Source organism: Corvus kubaryi, unplaced genomic scaffold, assembly GCF_017639235.1.
Source record: "Corvus kubaryi isolate FWS band 111438036 unplaced genomic scaffold, C.kubaryi_AGA036_p1.0 68, whole genome shotgun sequence".
Lineage (NCBI taxonomy): Eukaryota > Metazoa > Chordata > Aves > Passeriformes > Corvidae > Corvus > Corvus kubaryi.
In genome coordinates this window covers 20,585,739-20,605,624 of record NW_024582056.1, presented here as the reverse complement: position 1 = coordinate 20,605,624, position 19,886 = coordinate 20,585,739, and the positions used below count along the sequence as shown (strand labels likewise).

At 38.9% G+C, this 19,886-nt stretch overlaps 2 protein-coding genes across 3 annotated transcripts in view; one reads left to right on the top strand and one right to left on the bottom strand.

The window, feature by feature from the left end:
* The first annotated feature begins 34 nt into the window (after window positions 1-34).
* ABITRAM (actin binding transcription modulator) lies at window positions 35-3,986 on the top strand. The gene is made up of 6 exons (XM_042048862.1): window positions 35-145; window positions 222-273; window positions 2,551-2,680; window positions 3,387-3,463; window positions 3,535-3,604; window positions 3,675-3,986. The coding sequence occupies exons 1-6, from the start codon at window positions 82-84 to the stop codon at window positions 3,801-3,803; spliced, it is 522 nt and encodes a 173-aa protein (XP_041904796.1). The 5' UTR covers window positions 35-81; the 3' UTR covers window positions 3,804-3,986.
* Window positions 3,830-19,886, bottom strand: part of CTNNAL1 (catenin alpha like 1) — a 58,043-nt gene continuing 41,986 nt past the window's right edge. The window contains exons 10-19 of one of the 2 annotated variants that reach the window (XM_042048859.1): window positions 18,559-18,651; window positions 18,095-18,245; window positions 12,043-12,080; window positions 8,790-8,840; window positions 8,538-8,692; window positions 7,704-7,752; window positions 6,819-6,875; window positions 6,578-6,697; window positions 5,319-5,402; window positions 3,830-5,223 (exon numbers count right to left, since the gene is read on the bottom strand). In XM_042048859.1, the coding sequence (XP_041904793.1) occupies window positions 5,062-5,223; window positions 5,319-5,402; window positions 6,578-6,697; window positions 6,819-6,875; window positions 7,704-7,752; window positions 8,538-8,692; window positions 8,790-8,840; window positions 12,043-12,080; window positions 18,095-18,245; window positions 18,559-18,651 (960 nt within the window). In that variant the 3' untranslated portion in view covers window positions 3,830-5,061. The remainder of the gene's footprint in view (window positions 5,224-5,318; window positions 5,403-6,577; window positions 6,698-6,818; window positions 6,876-7,703; window positions 7,753-8,537; window positions 8,693-8,789; window positions 8,841-12,042; window positions 12,081-18,094; window positions 18,246-18,558; window positions 18,652-19,886) is intronic. The other variant, XM_042048860.1, reaches the window with a different exon arrangement.

The window sequence follows — 19,886 nt, the reverse complement described above, 5'->3', positions numbered from 1 at the left end:
CCGGGCTGGGGCCGCCCCTGCAGAGCCGCCCTGCCGCCGTCATCGCTCGGCGCCGGCGGGCCGGGCCGGGCCGGGCCGGGCATGGCTGAGGGGGCGGCGGGGCCGGGCGGCGCCGAGCGGTACTTCACACGCTGGTACAAGCCAGGTACCGCGGGAGGCCGGGGCCGGGCCGCGCCGGAACGGCGGCGGGGCCATGACTCCTCTTTGTGCCTTTCTTGTAGACGTGAAGGGGCGGCCGTGCGAGGACTTCTGCGTGCTGCAGCACTCCAACAGGCGAGTGGCCGGCGGGGATCGGGGTCCGCCGCTGCCTGCTGGGCGCCGGCGCTCGGGAAGCCTCGGGCTGCCTTCGGCCAGGGCCCCGGCCCTCGCCCTGCACCCGGAGGGAGCGGCGGTGGCTGCAGCGGCCGGGACATGGACAGGGCTGGCCTGGGACACAGCGCCAGGCGAGCCTGCGTTGTCCGGGAAGGTGGGAGGATGGGAGAGCGACAGATCGGCCTCCCCAGCCTTTAATTATTGCTCCAATGAGAAACAGTGGGGCTTGGACTCTTACTCCCGACACCCTCCCTCACCCCCCGTACTGCTCAGCAGTGTCCGTAGTGCTTCCCTCGCTCCCTGCACCCTCGCCTGCTGGAAGGGCCACGTGCAGTCTCCCTAGGGCTGTTCATGGAAAGACTGGACGTGGCGCTCAGTGCCATGCTCCAGTTGACACGGTGGTGTTCGGGCATAGGCTGGACTTGATCTCAGAGGTCTTTTCCAACCTATTTGATTCTGTGATCATCAGTAGCAGAAGAGCAACGTTCCAAAAGGCTTTTCCCTAATAACATTTTGAAGGAGCTGTTTAACTTGATTTCTAACTCCTTCAGTTTGAACGAACATTCAGCTTTTTCTCGATAAAACGTAATTGCTTTTCCTTGTATATTTCTGCACTCATGGATGATGAAGGCAAGATAGGAAAATGTCTTGCTTCTGCTTGGATGTATCCAGTTATTTGGAGTAAATCAACCTGTAGCCGATGTGGAGTCTCATTCCATACCTTACCTCCCCCTCCGGCAGCCTGTTAAGGCATTTGGGAGCCTTTCTGGGGTGTTTGGTCCCAGAGGGAAGAACAGAGCCTAATTACTGTCCGCACAAAAACAGGCAGGGCCAGTGGTTCACGTGTTGAGGGAAGGTGAGGCAGCATTTGTGTTCCCAGTGAGTTGCCTGCTCTAAGAATTCAGCGTAAAAAGAAGGGCGTGCTTGGCACAGGGCAGAAGCGTCACCTTGCTGCAGCCTTGGGAGCTGGAGCTCCTCTGTGGCTGTCCCCTGCAGTTCTTCCTCACTCTTTCAAAAGGGAAACCAGAGTACCTGCAAATAACAGGTGTGACAGTAACAGCAAGAAAGGACACCCTTGCATTTGTACTGAATACTAAATATGAGGTTACTAATCTCAGGTGTCTGGTAGAAACAATAGTTTAAATGCTGTTGATTTGTTCAGTTGTCTATGAAGACTGTTTTGCACCTTTGAATTCTGAAATACCAGGACCCTTGGATTCCACAGCAGCTTAGCCAGATGTTCTATGAAGTATTTTGCTATTGTTATGTATGGGGCTGTGGCTCGGTTTGCTGTTTCTAGGCAGTGTAAAGTTGTTTCTTGATTTTTTGTTTTGCCAGGTCTCAGCTCCATTAGATGACAGCTCAAACAGATAATCTGTCATCTTCCCCTTAGAAGGAGGCTGGGGTGAAGGGAGGTAGCTTTGCTGCTAGGACATGCTGGATGCATTCACCAGGATCCAGCTCCCTCTTGTGGGAGCTGCGCAGCCAGAACTCCCCAGAAGGAGTGTGGGGAGATGGATACAGCATCCACAGGAAGAGATTTGGTTCCATACCCTGTTTTTTAGTGCAGTCACTGTTCTGTTAGTTTTGGTCCTTGCTCTAGGTTTTATACTCTCAAACAAAATAGATTCCTTTCTCTTCACTTACTTGCAGGTTCATGCTTGTGAACTTAGGCATAGTTCTAGGCCAGGCAGGCCTAGTCTCTTCAGCTGGGCTTGTCTCATGTTCATGGCAAGAAATAACCCTCCTTTAGAAAAAAATGAAATGCAAGCAGCAAGTTAACTAAGGCCCAGATCACTGAAGGATTCATCAGCTGTAACTGTTCACTACAAAAGGCCTTTAGCTGTTGAGAAACACTGCTTTGTGTTACATTTTGTGACAAGTGCTCTGTGCTTTACTTGTTTGTCCTACGATGAGTACCTACTTCAGTTACTGGCTGAAATGAACCAACCATGCTCCCATGGGGTACAAGAAGAGAGAGAACAGCACTGGCTCATTAAAAATCAGTGGTTCTGTTTCAGTAAGAAGTGTAGGGCTTTTAACAATCCAGTCTGGTATCTCAAAATGAAGTATTTTCAATGGCAGCGGCTTTTGGTCAGAAAGCCATTTCCATTCAGTTTGGTACAGCAGCTATCAAATAAGATGGGCAGAGAAGGTTGTGGAACTTGCTTAGAGCACAAAGGAGTGTGGCTTCTTAAAAGTACAGTGGAATAACTGACTTTTTTTTTTCTTTTGCAGAATCTGTGTCATCACCTTGGCAGAAGCCCACCCTCTTCTTCAAAGTGGGAAAACAATTAAAAACATTAATTACCAAATCAGTGCAAACTGTAGCAGACTTCAGAATAAGGTCTCTGGGAAGTCAAAAAGGGTATGGCTTTTTGCTTTGTTTTTATTTTAATCTCTCACTGTGCCTGAGATCTTTCTTTCCTTTCTTGGATAGAAACCCAGCAGGTAACTTTTGTATTTTTTAAACCAGCCCCTCTGCAGCTGAAGAATTTAGACTTCCTCAAGAGGTGCCTGTCTCCCTGTCCCAGCCAGGGTCTTGCAGTGCTCCTACAGCACTGGTGGTTTCCAGTGTTGCTCAAACCCACTCACTTCCAGTAATTTTTTTGGTAGTGTACAGAGGGACATAAATATCCCTGAAATGATAAAAATTTGTTTCCAAGAAGCTGCAAAGGATTTGGAGACTACTGTTTTTTTCAAGCAGATCCAGATAGCAGATGGGCCAGTTCAGTGTGGTGGGTTTTTGAAAGTGCCGTTTAACTTGCTTACACCGAAATCAATGGTGCTGTTCCTCTCCTCTCACCCCTGATTTTAGTCTCATCAAAATTCGAGTCTGCTAGTCTGCAGAAAACTTAATTATGACTAAATCTGTAAGCTTGTAGCAAGCTTCTGTTTGATTTGTGCACATAAGTAAGTTGGCATCTCCCCTTCTGTAGGGAAGCACAGCTCTGGAACTTGCACTGACCTGTAACTATCACACATCCTTCCTTTTGGACATTACTGACGGTAATACTTTCACAAACCCTGTGTAATTAAAACTACATACACATTTATTTATTTTCCAAATGCAGGGAGCTCAGTTTTTAACAGAACTTGCCCCTCTGTGCAGGATATCTTCATCAGATGGAGAGGAATACACCATTTACAGGTAAGGTTTTTCCATTTTTCTTCTTACCTTGACATACCACACACATCTACTGAATCTAAACACTTTTGCAGTTGCATACGAGGGCGGCTGATCGAAGTGAATGAGAACATTCTTAGTAATCCTGCTCTTCTGCAAGAAAAGGTAAGACATTTTCTTGTTCTTTTATTTTCCAGCTTTTATTTCACTGCTAACTTCAGTCTTGCTTTTTTAGCCATCAACTGAGGGGTACATTGCAGTGGTTCTACCCAAATTTGAAGAAAGCAAGAGTATAACTCAGGGACTTCTGACGCAGAAGGAGTACGAGGAAGTTTTGTTGCAACGCCGCAGTTCTGCTTCATGAAATCAATTCTACACTCCCTGTCTGTATTTAATACTAAATAAGTGACTTTTATTGTACACTGTGAGTTTTGTAGTATTGAAAAGATCCAGTGCCAGTTTTTAAAAGTGGAACTAAACTGCTTGATTCATAAAAGAATAAACCAGTTCAAATAGTTTGTATATTAAAATTTCTGTAAAAACTTGATGTAAAATTTTTCTTTTTCTCTGAATTCTAGCTCTACAGGTTTTTAAATAAGCTCAGAATGACATGTTGGAGATTATTTGTGTTCCACAATCAGCTTTGCTTCTGCTTAATGCTAGCATAGTATATATAGAAAAATCATAGCATTTGGCTATCATGTAATTTAGCTTAACTAATACAATATGGAGTTTGACACAGGTGAATGGAAAATAAAACTGCAGCAAAAGCCTCTGTACAAAGAGCAGCTAAACTTGAAAATATGTATTTCACACCAAGTTGTATTTTCATGGTATCCTGAAGTCAAATAATGCCCTTTGTACAGAATTTTGTAATAATCAGTATCTACGTTCTTCAATTTTAAATGGCATAGTATCAAGTCTGCATAATACTTCAGTGGTTCTACAGGCAACTCAAATTCTGCTCAGTAAGTTTTAATAAAAAAGAAAGCAACAACTGCCATCTACAAATAGGTTAAAAGAAAAGGGTTTGAGTCAAGACTATTAATCACTTAGAAATACACTTTTGTAGAGATGAATCATGTCATCAAGATTAAAATTCAGGGGTGCAGCTATTTAAAGAGGTTTTTTTTTTCCTAGGACTACTTCATTGCAGGCATAACTTGTAACTAAGGTAACAATTCAGTGCTTCAGGCCACAGCCTTTCAGACTGTATTCCTGATTCCACTTTATCAAATATATAGACTGAAATAGGCCAGAGATGAGTTTACAGACTTCAACAGTAGTGTTACATATAGCGTATGCAGCACAGGGGTCTTTACATAAAATGTCTATTAGCAGCATCTTTGGGTTGACACATCCATTAAGACATTCATAAGCATTAATTACAAAATGGGTATCAAGAGTGAGCATAGGAAAGGCATTCACATTATAAAAATACAGAACATTTAGACCAGCTGGTGTTTTAATGGCTAAGTCACGGGACATCTATTAGATGTGACAAAAGGTCAACACTTTTATATCAAATTAACCTGGCTTGACTTTCCACAAATGAAAGCAATATTGAAACTTCAGCAAGTGTTATTTTCAAATGGGAATTCCTGCATTTCTCAGTGCTATGATTACTTGCTCTCTAAAAACGTCATGTTTGTTACATGATTTTCTAAAGACTTCATGCCAAATGTGTCCACTCTTCTTTCTGGAGTACGTGCATTTGTACCAGTTCGTAATCTGTCTTCTTTCCATGGTGGAGCAGGCTTAAGACAACCATTTCCTGCTTTATTCTGTGTATATACATAAGAAAGATGTCTTAAAAAAACCCAACCCAACCAAGCAAACACCCAGACTTTAAAACAGTCCGGATAAACCAAGTACTCACCTTTCTCAGTAATTTGCAGCAAAGTGGAAGAAGTTGGCATAGCAGAGTCATCACATTCCTTGTTTTCAGAATGCATGCATCAACCTAAACAAGACATTTAATAGTGGAGTAATACCACTCAATTCTTGTGTTAGACAGTTGTTTTTGGCATGAGATGGTGATCTGCTTCGAGCTGGGTTAAGTAATACTTGTCCTTCTGAAATATCTCCTAATCAAATGGGTTTGCCTACATTTTTTTCTTAGTTTCTCTGTATAGTACATGTAAAACAAGAGCATCCCTTCTGTTAAGCACAACTTGAGCTATGATGCAGACACATCCCAAGAGAATGAACTACTAGTACTACTATATTAAATAGTAATAGAAGTCTCTTAGAAAGGAGTTCTTACCATCTAAGTATGAATCATCCCAATTCCTCATGGTTTTCCTTTTGTTTTATGTCTAGCCAGTATGATTTAGAAAGCCATGCATCATCTAAGCCTTAGTTCAATGTTACACTAAAAGTTATCTTAAATCTTAACACTCAGCCCAGGTAACAAGCCTGAGTCCTCAAACATTAATTTGAGAAGCTGTAATTGCTATGTACTGATACATTACTGTATAAACAGAGTGGAGTTCCCATTTAATTTAGAGAGGGTGAAACAAACCACGCAGTAGCCCCAAGGGGCTCAGTTTTGCTTGCATGCTTTAGCCAGTTTCAGACCCTGCTGTAAAACTGAAACACCTTTTCCACAGCCAACTGGAAACAAACATCCAGGTGCATGGAAATGGTCTTGCTCACACTGATCACTGCTGGCTCAGGGATACTGATCCCCTCTGATCATTGCACGTCTACTTCTTGTGTTAACAGTGTGGAAACTTCCATGGCAGCTGTCTATGTAGTTATTTGTAGCAAATACGAATATCAGAAAAAAATCTGGGCAGTCCAGGGTAGATGCTACCTACTGAGAGGCAAATGTGTTTCAGAAGTGGAGTTGGGGGTTTGGAATTTGTTACATTTATGTTAAGCATCAGTAACAATAATAACAGTAATTATTACAGTGGTGGAAATACATATTACCTCCCATTAAAATTCTGATCCCTGAAGTCCATGTTGAGGTATACCTAATTACAGTTCCCGTTTATCCGAATGGAATTCTAGTGGATTACAATACTACTGCAAACTAGCCCCATATTTTAACTGGAGCATAAATTAGTATATTACTTTATTTCAAAACAAGTTAGGTGTTACTTTGAGAAATATAAATAATTTTTACCTTACCTTTGTAAATGTAGCACTTTTACCCTGAGCAGAAGCTTTAGCTGTTATCTGGAGCTGCTTGCACATAGAGATGAGTTTTTCAGCCTCCAACAGAAGCAAAGGCTTGTCATCATTGAGCACCTGAAACGTGGTTCAGGAAGACAACACAACTCTGTGTTAAAGACTTCAGCATTAGGTTAAGGGCAAAGACAGCACAACCAACTGTTAAGCAGTGTATCACTGGAGTAATAAGATACATCACCTGATCAGAAAGAGCATGAAGAGCTGAAGCAAGCTTTGTGCCCTCTGTGGCAAAAATCTGAAAGGGGGAGAAATCATGTAACAAAATGAACCACAACAGAAGATGAGGCTTTTCCCCTCCTGTTTTAATAGTGTACTTTTAAGTAAAAAGGTAGCAGGAAATACTTGTAATAATTGTATAATTATAAAAATTATATAAATCTATAATTCACAAGTCAGCAGTTTGCAGTGACTCCTGAAATAACAAGCTTCACTACAAACTGCCATCCCGCAGATAAGCAGAGTTTAAAGGCTTTTCCTTTACATATAAAAAAATCCCCCAACTTCCAATTATTTTTTTTTTCACTGTGGCAGCTCACAAATGTTTTGTGGGTGGCTGACACCTGCCCTGCTTGTTTATTGGCCTTTCAAAGGTAACCAGTCTCCTGTTACACACAGGCATGCATCCTGGAAATAGCATCCCACATTCCTTCACTTGGGCCCTTGTCTTCTGTTTGCATTGTGCAAATTTTTATATCTTCTTTCTTTCCCATGAAAATCCTGCTGCTCAGACTAGGATTTAGTATCTGTTAACACTACCAGGGACCAAGTCAAGTGACACAACAAACACTACAAATGTGTTGAAGTCCACTGTATTTGCCATAATGCCAGTTTGCTATCCCTCCTCCTAGCTGGAATCTATCCATGTAATGAATTCTGTCTGAAGCTACGACTGGAACACTGTGAAGTTCACTTTCAGAGTATGTACCAGAGTTAGGCTGCTCAAAATCTACAGCTGCCAGTCAATTCATGGTACACTGTACTTATGTGTAAGGAATCAGACACTGAAGTTCCAATTTGGCTTCACTCGGAGTGTCTACGTCCTGTTTTGTTAAATATACATTACCTCTGCCTGATGAAATAAATCTTGAGTAGTTTTCAGAAGTCCTTCTCCTCTGTGGGAAATAACAAAAGCAGAAGATATGCCTTTATAGACTGCAGATTATTTTGCCTGCTACTTACAAAAATTATAGTCTCACCACTGAACATTTTATAGTTCACACCACTGAACTGTAAACATCAGTCTTTTAGAAGATGCTAGACACAACAATAACTACCTACAGGAACTGCATTAAAAAATATTGCACAAACACTTCAGTAGCTACAGCATTCTTGGGGAATTAACAATGGTTCAGCTCTCACAAGCTGAACAAGAATAGAAATCCACGTCTCTGGCATACTGAGTATTACTGGACTAGCAGGTAACAAAAAAATCTCAACTCTGGTAAAAAAACCCCAAGCAAACCTAAATTCTTCAAGTAAGAAAGCTGACATTGCACAGGCAAGTTTCAGAACAACACTTTTCAGTGTAGCAAAGATCAGTAACTCTCATCTACAGTTACATCTCACCTACAGGTACATACTTGTGCTTTAATTCCTTTAATTTTCAAAGTATTTATGAACATACTTCTTAAAATGTTTTCTGTACCCAAGAGATATTTAAATAGATGCCCTCCAACAAAACAAGTGTTAAGCCCTTTAAAAATAAAGGGGGTTTAAAATTAGGGGGTTTTTAAACAGCTTAGAATTTCACAAAAATTTATAAAGCCTAAGGACAGAATCAAGTTCCTTTCTCAATGGGTTCCAACTATTATGTTCTTTAAATGAAAATTTGTTTTTTCTAACAAACACTGTTAATGCTCTTTTTCCCACCAAAATTTGCCGTGTGCACTGTAATTACCTGGTAAACAAATACATGGAGTAGGCCATACTTGACATGCCTTGCCCATGTTGCACAATCTCATTCTCCTGATCCTCCCATTTCTCAGTCTCAGAATCCACATCAGATGTTAGCAGATGCAATTCTAATCCAAGTTTTGCAATTTTCGCCTGTTCCTGTAAATGGTAACCATATTTATGGCACTTAAAAACATTCTTCTGATAAGATAAAAAAATGAAAGGAGTGTTTTTTACTAAAATGATGGTATCTTACCTCAGTATCTAGTTTGACTGGCTTTAATGTTTTCAGATTTGAATTATGCTTCTGTTTCAAACAAAAAATAATATTTTTAAATAATAGGAATTGATAATCATTTTACTAGTAAATCTTAAAGAGGTAGCTCTATATTCAGAGAAAGCCTTTGCAGGAGAGTTCCAGAGGTTCAAATGAACTTCTCAGCAGAAACTGAGAACCTCTTCTGATCTGTCTGTCCTGAAATGGCAGGTGCAGATGCCCCAAAATTTCAAAGACAAGACCTCTTCCACAGTTCTCAGGCTCCACTTCCTAATGCAGTACAGTCTCTTCCCTTTACCCTGTAAATCCTCAGTAATAAACAGTCTTAACCAAGTAGTCCTGCACTGATTTTTTCTATCACTGATGATACTGATATAAGAAGGACGCTGAGTTGGCTAACAGCAAGCTGATGTGGGCTACAACCCATACAAATGCTGCTGTGAGGAGGCAGCCCATGATGCTGTGCCACTTTGTAGAGGCAGCTGTAAACAAATATTGACACTTTGATCTTTTCACGGGTTTCCTTCTTTTATTTAAATCATGAACTATCCAAGATACCAGTCTGGCTGCAAGCCAAATATTGGCTCACATGAAACAATAATTAGTGGTACTGATGTGAGTGGAGTACCTGGTAAGGCAGTACTTGCCAACTGCATGACACACTTATGCAGTAATACTTCACTTATTTCACATTAATTTGCCATTCTTGGCTTTAATTTTGTGTATTGGTGCTGTCACTGTGCAAAGACAGCAAAATCACCAGATGTGGGAGGCACAGTCCACATTCACAAACCACTGGAATGGCAAGTACAAAGTTGGTGTCATAACTTGGAGAGGTGTGAGGCACAGGAGGAAGCTGGATGATCTCAGTGCCTTACTGAAAGCCTTGTCTGAGACTCTGAAAAAAGCTGCTGCTATTCATTAGTGGAAGTACTTGGGCAAATTAGGCTCAGTAATGCCTGCAGGGGAAAAAATAAACAAGAAGCAACACTGTTCATTGTGAACAGCATCAGCAGTGAGATTCAGGTACCATCTCCATCTCTCACTTCAAGAGTCTGAGCAAAAAGTACTCATACTGAAGTTCCTAGTGTAATTCGGTGCTCAGTTTAGCTTTCATGCAATTTCTCTTTCCCCATCCCAAAATGTTTAAATATTCTGAATCTTATGAATGTCTACCCAGATTAGACACTGTAATTCTGCCTATGTATTAGAAATGCTGATCTCATATTGAAAGATTTAGCACAAAGGGTAAGAACTGATACTCCTAATTGTGATTTATATTGCATATTAGAGATGCAATTTAAGAAATGCTGTTTTTAAGATAGTGTCTTAAAAGAAGAAAGGAAGACAAAACCAAACTACATTTGCTTGTAAACACAAACTTTGGTCTAGAAGGTATGGCAATTATTTAAGCTGCAGAGTGAAGGGTATTCAAGAAAACCAGCACTGGTTACAACAAATAAGTTTTTAGATTCACAAATAACTAAAGAAAGCTCCGAATGTTTTTGCAGTTTTCTCCACTCTAGTGTTCACTTGCATTATTTCAACAGTACTATTGTTCAAAGTCAGATCAGTAGACAGGTTATTCTGCTTTAAAAACATGCTTTGACACTAAATACTACAGAGAAAAAATATACCCATGCATTAAGCGCACACGTGAATCATCACTGCTGTTCTGGTCCTCATCTACAGCATGGTTTAGGGTGCCACTCATTACCAGCAAACAGCACAGTGGCAACTAAGCAGATGTAACAAAATATGTAATCTAATTAGATCAGCAGGAACAGTGTGGCCTCTGTGCAGGGACAGCGTGGGTGTCAGCCAGGCACAGCAGATCTGTGGTGACAGTAGGGGGAGGAAAGGCTTTGCTGAGAGGAACAGCACCGGGAAGAGAGGCAGTTCCAAAGCTCAGAGAATCAGTTAGGCAAAGAAATTACTCTGTGAAGAAACTCTGGTGTCCTGTGGATGCAATCTACATTTCCCATCTACTTTCAAACTGTGTATTTGTAACTCTTCACAACGGTAAGTATCCTGCAAAACTCAAAAAGAAGGCAGCAACCTTTCAAACAATAACAAAACAGAACTGTTTAAATGCTGGGCACAATGTTTTATTGAAGTTATTTTAAAAAACATACAAATCCATAAGTGGGACTCTGACTTCAAACATATAATCTCTAAATTATAAAGTCCAGAACCTATGTGCCTTAGTCAAACTGGTAAGGGACAGAAACCCTATCAAAAGTTTCAAATATTTAGTTTCATAACTGTGAAATTCACCCATTCTCATGTAGCCTAACATATTCAATTTAAATCTGTAGATTGGATTTATAAAGCTTTTTTATAAAGATTGCATTTATAAAGCTTTTCTCTTTTCATTTAGGGTAAGAAGTTGTATTGTGTTTGAAGCCGTAGAATAGCACAACAGAAGACATGGAGACAGGATACCATTTCAAATCCAAATTCCTCAACAGTACAGGTTAAGGAAAGAAAACAAGGAGAGAAAGAAACAAGCTAGAGCTTACTGTAGCTTTTGAGATAATTTCTTCCCTTTTTCCTACCCATGAAAAGATTCAGTTCATAGCAAGTGAATTAAATGACTGATTACATGACACTAACAAGGTTTAGGAGGCTTCCTAACACACAGACACTCTCAGAAACAGTGTAATATCAATTATAATCAGCTAAGGATATTAAATACCTCACACCTAAAAACTGGGTATTTAGTGTAACTTTTTTCTCTACATTAAACACACTTAAGATCAAAGAAGGAAACAAGAACCCATTATTTAAAGAGCCTTCAACAGGCTCAAACATGACCCTTTGTTCAAATAGGTTAACTCAGTCTACAATGTTAAGTCTTAGTAATATGATTTATTTTTTCTTTTAGTTTTCAGTATATTGCAGCATATTCCTACTGTTTTAATAGCAATAATGCAGTTTTTTATTATATGGCATGACAGTAGAGTACATGGTAAAAAATTAATGAACAGGAGTTAAAGTTTATGTACAATCTAAGTGATTAAAGCACATTACAAAACTAGTTACCTTAGTCTTCAGTCTGTTTATTATTCATTTAATAAACTGACAAACTTTGATATTTTACTGTCAGCCAACCAGTCAGGATGCATATTACCAAGATATTGCCATGTCCCCATCAAGTTGTGACAGGGAAAGAAGTCAAACAGAGAACAGCAGATACAAAATAAACACAACAAACCCAAAAGCAACTTACCCCTGGTCTGGGCAGTGATAGGTAGACACGCTTCTCTCCTATGAAGAACACACAGGTTTATACCAAAATTTGTATGCAGATTTTAATCAGTGGGATCAAATGCCTTCACTTAAATTGCAGTACTATAAAAGCAAATTACTTACCTGCCATTCCTCCTCTCTGAATACTGCGGAAGATCTGTCTCCTGTTCAGAGACAGGCCAAGAGCCCTGTACTGCTCAGATTTTAGCTCCCAGCAACTGGCAATTAAGAAACCTTCTATGAACAATTTCTTTCAGTAATATTTGTAGTCCCCTGCATGTATTTCACAAGGAAGTAAAGCAACTCTCTCCAATGACTCACTAGCTACATGCACTCATTTTGTCTCAAAATAACATAAAATTGCAGCTCCACGTATGGCTTTTCTTGGCATGGGTTGGATGGTCTGAAATTTGGAATTAGACAGCACCACTAGTGAGAAATACCTAGGCAGGTTTTCCTAAGTAATGCAAGTAAAACTCTCATGTTGTACTGTACTATACATATCGCATGTGTGCTGTATTTTATCAAGAAGAAAGTTCTACAGTATTTTACACACTTACTGAATTGTTTGTTGTATTGCCAGGAGCCCACAATATTCCAAGTATGAGCAAAACAAATTAAGAAAGAAAAAATCCTTTTTGGGTGTTACCTAAAAGTTGATAAGACAACTTTATTTTCAAGAAGAAACAATGCCTGGGCTAACAGCCTAGGATTACAGCTTCAATTACCAGAAGACATAATGGTAATGAAGACTTGCATTTATTACAATAGATTCAGGAGAGAAAAGTCTGCTAAACCAAATTAAAATAAGTAAAGACCTTAAGAGCTAGTAAGAAATTGGTATTACCAAAAAACCCCAGAAACAATCAAAAAAACCCCACCCTGCCAACCAAACCCCAAGGACTACTACAATGGATGTCAGCACAGATTTGCATAGAGATGTTTACATACATCACAACGAAGGACAAGCAAAAAACCCCTCTACAATTGCTAATTCCTCCTCTTTTATCCACTCCTAGAGAAATTCCATTCTGAGTCCTCAGAAGACAGTTCTTCTGTGCATTCAGGATTTTTTGAAAGCATGCCCTTTATGATTTTCCTGTCACGTCAGGAGATAATCTCTGTGTCTAGGCAACTGACTCCTAAAATTTTAGGATGCCAACCAGTGTCCTTCAACCCTCTTGAAAAGTACAAAAAATGTGACCTTCCTTTCTAAGATCACCTCTTCCTTCTCCTACCCAGTTTTGCAAAAGATGAATTAGCTAACAGGGCACAAGCTGAGTAACTATTTTTTTTCAGAATGCAGAGTTATTCGGATATTAATTGCCCAAACATGTATCCAAGCAAGATTTCTCCCTAAAGACTGATACAAATTATGAAAAGTCATTTACAACATCCTCTATATCAAAACATCAGCTAAAGGGCATGTAAGAAAACATGTAAGACATACCAAGAACAAAAGCTAGCGTGCAATTTTAAAATGCTGCAGATTAAAGGATCTCCTTGGAGCTACGTAACAACTTGTTGTGCCTTGTTAAAAAGTTCAAACACAAAAAGCTTTGACATAACAAATGGAATACAAGCATTTACTGCAATGACACAGTACTTGCACACACAAGGCAGGCATTCAGAATTATGGAAACCAAATGGAAAGTGGTGGTAAACAGAAGCAAGAAAAAAAGTTTCCTTTGCTCTTATAGTAATTCCCATTATTTGGCTTTACAAGGTTTAGTTGCTCACCATATTCAGAAAGAAGAAAGATCTAACTATTACTTTTTGGAACATTTAAAAAAACCCTGAAGACCACAAAATACACACACAAAAACCACACTTCAGCGGACCCACAGATACCAGACCTTTTAAAAGAGCAGATCAACTCATGTCAAAGATAATCCTACTTAATCAGAAAATACTTAATTTCATCAGTGTAATCACAGAACTTTTATTTGATTCCATTAATAGAATATACATATATAATTTTTTAGGTATTTGATTTCCTTCATTAGTGTGTCAGATCTTTGTTAATATATCAAATTTATATTTTTGAAAAATATATTTTTTTCACCACATTATGGTCTTCTTTTCATTTGACTGCCTTTGTTTTTCCTAATGTGCTTTCTTTAACATGTTTTTCCTTTTTTTATTTTTTCACTTAAAATTAATTTTCATTATTTCACTCTGTCTTCCAATTTTATGCTTTCTACTAGTTCAAATCATGTTTTTCCTTCCATAATGCCCCTATTTCAACTTTTAAGTCCTGCTTTTGATGTCACTTCTTCTCTGAGAGTATGGCAGCATGCCTGCTTCACTCTTCTCTCTAGAATTCGAGTGTCCCAATTCTGAAATCCTGACCTGTATCACCTATTCATCAACTACAGCCCTTCAAAAACCTCATGGTCATTTAACTCCTCACAAATCATGTGGGCAAAACAAAAGAGGAGGGCAGAAAGGTATGTTATCTTCAGAAACCATTCTCTCACTTCTGACCCAAGTTACAAGGGAGCAAATCAGAGGATTATTTATTTACATTGTTCTCCAGCATGTTCAAACCAAAACATTAGAAAAAAAGAGACTGGCTGACATCCAGCAGCTTGGATGGATGAGAGGTACTTTCATCAGGTGGTCCACCTCAAAGTGCAAGAGCCTCAGAGTTAAGCATCAAATGGAAATGAACCAAACAATCTCTGTGTGCAGAACCAAACCTCCCACACCTGGCAGGAGCCACCCTCTTGAGGAGCCCGTCACACTCTCTATCCCAGCCTGGACACACCAACATTGTGGAGAATGGGCCTCCTCACCACTGGATTAAAAAGTGGTTTAGGATTGAGCAAAATAATGCCAACTCTTCCTTGCTGTACAGTTCTGCACAGCACAGGAATATTTCCAAAATACACGAGGACGTGTATTACTGGGATGTGCTGTGCTCACCAACCTTCCCACCCCACTGTGCCTGTGCATCCTGCTCCCCCAAAACAAGCCCCTTACAATTTGGGTACATTCCTGTACAATTTCATTACAATTGAGTAAAATATTGCTTCACTTTCAAGCTAAATGCAGCTCCTCCCATGCGCATTTGGAACCTCAGCATGAGAAATACCTCATTTGCCATTATGAAAAAAACTCTGGATAAGAAGCTATGCAATTGCTCGTAAAAATAAAGAAATTAGTATAAACAATGTTAATCTAGTGTAATCCGAAAAATGCTTCTTTTATTTCATGTGTCCAGCACATTTAGTCACCATTCAATTTTTGCATCTTAAGCTGTATTCTGAACTCTCTAACAAAGCTAAACATTTAAATTGGTAGTACAAAAATACAAGTTTTTAAACTGAGGAGAAAAAAAAATATATCTCTTACTGTAATTCTATCTCTTGTTACATACAGTCACAATTTTACTGGGAATAAAGCACTTGATACATTTTAGTCTGTAAAATAAAGACACTTTTACCAACCTCAAGACAAGTATCATGAATTACAAGAAGAATAGAGTCTTATCAAATATTGTGAAACTTCACTGTGTTTGCAAGGGCAAAAATTTTGTGAATGCCACTCCTATAATCTCTTAGCAAATAAATATGTTAGTTTCATTTATTTACTGGCTCACCAGTTGTGTTTTCTCGGAGAAGAAAAATGTTAAAAGTGGCAAGGTAACTTCAGGGTATTTTCTGGTAGCAAAAAGACGGGGTACTTGGTGGAGATTTTTCCCCTCCCTCTTTTTTTAAATGACAAGAGTCACTCCAAAGTCCAGCAAGAGAAAACAAGCAAACAAAAACAGATTAGCCCACAATACAAAGGAAAACTTTGTAGAAGACGGGTGGATGTAAGAAGAAGTTACTTCTAAGGAGATAATTGGTTGCTACTACGAAACAATCCAGATTCAGAAGAGTGTCTCTTACTAGGCTGGGCCATGAGATAAGGAAAATGGAGATTTCTTAACACTGTTTTGGCAATACAAGACCTAACGCACCCAAGGCCACAGAGAGAACACAAGCTATGCTTAATATCTTACCAGTCAGCGGTGGTATCAGAACACTTTATGCTGAAAGAAATACTGAGGATGAGAGACACTAACAAGAACACAGTTGGGTGGTTATGCCAAACCAGAGCAGTCTTCACTGCATCACACATGATGGCCTCCAACCTGCTCAGCAACACCTACCCATTCATTCTCTTTCCCTCCTTCAAGCAAGGACATTGGGTTGCCCTTGTGAAATGATGTTTTAAAGAAAGTGGAAAATACCACTTATGGAAAATGTGTTATCTGCCACCAGCAGTCCCAAGAGAAAGTTATTAACTAAAGAGGAGGCTGGGCATCTGACATCAAGAACAATTTGTTTGGAGAGCCAAGTATATGCTTTGCTGTGGCTGCATGATTCTCACCCTAATATTTTTAAATACAGTAATATATATATGTATGTATGTACACATGCACAGATAGACATAAATATAAAAAGGTTATCATTCAACCATTGTATGAATATGAAAAAAATCATACTGCATGATCAGCCCTAAAGATTCCAAATTTATTCTAACACATTAACAATAGAGTAATACCATAATTTAAGTTTCATTTTATAAAATATTCTCTTTAAGGAAAGCGAGTGTCACCCTGGCTCCCAAAACAAACAAACAAATCTGCTGAAAGTTAAAAGGCCCATAAACAGGATCTCTGATTGCTGCAAATATTTATGTGGTATTCCAGACCGAGGTGGAAGAACAGCTGGGATAACAACCGTGTTTTTCTCAACTGTCTCAAACTCCCAATAACTTGCTCTACACACAATTATTGTAAACCCAACCAAAATTTCAACACAGGTTTTCTTTTACAAGCCTTGAGGTTCAGGCATACACTCATTTAGCAACCGGCAACAACAATTTAAGATATTACACCCTGTGATTGGTTGCTACTGTGCTCAAAATGCTGGCAGTAAAGAACTGCTTACACAAAAAAATCAAGAACAGAAAGTTAAACTACAAAATCAAGTCTAAAAATGAAAAAGGTCTCAATAGCAAGATGAAGTACTGTATCATTGATAAAGTGTCATCTAACCTGAATAAGGATTTACTTTTTCTGTATCTTAGATACAAAAAATTAAGTGCCCGTATTTAGGTAAATCTAAGCTTTTAAACCTGAGCGATTTTCTTAAAAATACAAGACATTCATTATTATTATATATTACATTCTATCTGTATGCAATTATACCTTAAAAACTGAAACAAACACGTAGCTGTAAGAATTATAACAGGCTACACTAAAGACGTAATCTGAAAGAAAAATACGTGGTATAAAAATGATAACCAAAATGCCTTCCATTTTAAAGGTAAATTACCCTATGCTAAAAGTAGACACAGAATTTTTTTTCCTTAAGATTCCAAGCTTTTCTTCTACATGTTGTACAAATACCAATAAACTTACCAACCAGAGAAAATATCCCAAGATTGTGCAGAGTCGTCAGAAATTCCATCCAGGAGAAAGGACAGCAGTTTAAAAATCAAATAACTACATTCACTACATTATGAAGTGAATACAAGGCAAGCTGACAGTACAGAATATACATGTATACATGTATTTTCCACAAACACAGGACATTAATTAAACATGTCACAATTCAAGTTGTATCTTGACTGTCATGAATTGATGATATGTCCTAGATAGAACAAAGGGTGGGTGGAAGTCCTACACCCCTTGTATGTGAACACTGCTGGCAAACAGCTGTGTCTAACACTTCTGTGTCCTTTGAACAGTTCCATTTGGTTTTGCTAGAACTAATCCCAGTGCAGAAAATTAAACATAGCTAATCTTACATGAATCAGGCCTTTAAATATTTGGCTGCTTTTATTTGAAAAAATCCAATAAGCAGCCTGATTTCACATCTATACAAACCCAATACATTTGTGTGTTACTACCTAGATCCCACAGGATGTGGAACTGTTTACTGCACTCCTCTCTTAGGAAAGCAGAATTTCCTGAATCACACTTAAAATTCTTAGACTTGAATTTAAATTTTTCTGTTTCTACACAGCATTCTTACCTCTTCTTCCTTCAAACACATCATTGATTTCTCTTAACAACAAAGACATGTCACTCAGTTGAGACTCCCAGGCCTCGCAGAACACCTCAAGATTTTCTTTTGCAATCTTGCTAGATGGATGTAATGCCAGGGTTTCTGCAGCAGAAATTATCTGGACAAAGAACAAAGCATTTGCTATTGCAAGTCCTAGTACATAGTGTTCCACATGAATTCACAAATGCCTCCACAAGCAAAACACAAAATTAAACTGCTACTATTATGTCTTAGTAGTGTATTCATCTGACATTTGCAGGCTTGATGATCTTTCTCTTGAGCTCTTTTAGCTACCACCCAGCATTAGTACATAATTCCTTCTTAGAAATGAATGCTTTGAACAGGTCATTATTAGGTCTCCTAAAAATTCACACAAGTAATTTTTATTGATTTATGTGTACTAGAAGAGGCCAGTTAGAAGCTGGACATACCTGTGGGCCAGTGACCTGAAAGGTATCTTCTGCATGTATGCAAGTAATCTCAAGGGGCTCAGTTCCAGAAACATGCCTCAATAAGCGACACATCTGAATTATTTTAAAAAATAATAAAAGAATCATAAAAAATGTGCTTTTATTATTAGTGAGAAAAGGTGTACATACAAAAATACACACAAACAAACACAAAGTTATTGACAGTCCTTTAAGAAATGTACTGGGGACTGCACAGCTGGGTGTTTCTCAGGGAGAATTAACAATAAAAATGGGGCTAAATCCTGACTTGGAAGGGATGGAAAATCACCGAGAGAAAGAAAAATCTTAATAAATAAATTAAAGTAAAACAAAAACAATTTCACATATTTAGGACTGAATAAAACTGAAAGTTAACAAACACACAGAGAACTTGGGAAAATTGTAGCGTAAGTAACTTCACCAGAACAGGCTTATTCAGCAATTAGCAACCATGTGGAAAATTTAGGCTTTCATCGTCCAGGGGACTGAATTATCTTTGAGCAAATCAGTGTCAAATTAGTTTAATTAGTTTAGGGAAGTAATATTGCTTCCTTTTTTTTTTTTTTTTGTTTTTTTAGTAAGATTAAGAGTGAACCTTGGGTCGAGAAGGAACATGGAAGTTTTCACATCAAAAGGAATTTGTAAGACAGAGACAGCACATATGAAACTTATTGCACTGTCCACCATCAGAAATGCTGTAAGGTCTCACATGCAAGCACTATTCAACCTCGTGGTTATGCCTGAAAAAAAATTAGTGTCTCACTGGAACACGAAACAGTCACAGATCAAGGGGACATTAAAGCTGAAATTAAAAACTCAAAGCATTGTTCTTCCAATCCTGGAAGTTCAAGGGTGTTGCTTCTGAATATTCACACTTCTGGGAGGAATCCTCGAGCCCTATATCTCGTAATTTTTTAGAAATGCGTATTGGACACCATGCAAGTACAGCTGCTGGCATCACCATGTTTCACGTGATCTATCTTTGTATGTCTCCTGCTGGCATAGGTACCTCTGCTTGTCTGTGAGACAAGACAGCAACAAGGTGCACGTGGCTGACATCCCCCCACACTGCTTCTCACAAAGGAGAAAGATTTTCAGTGGCCCTCCTGACTGGTCTTCAAAAAATCAAACTCACTGCATTAAGAAACTTAACTGTCTATCTCCAGCTACTGCTGGATGCTGCTACTTGAAAGAGAAGGGTTATCGTCTCTTCTTGGATCTAGAGACTTTTTACTCATTACTTTTTTAGTCATGTTTTAGGCCAAATGTCTACATACAGATTGAGTCTAGATCCATGAGGAGAATTGGGC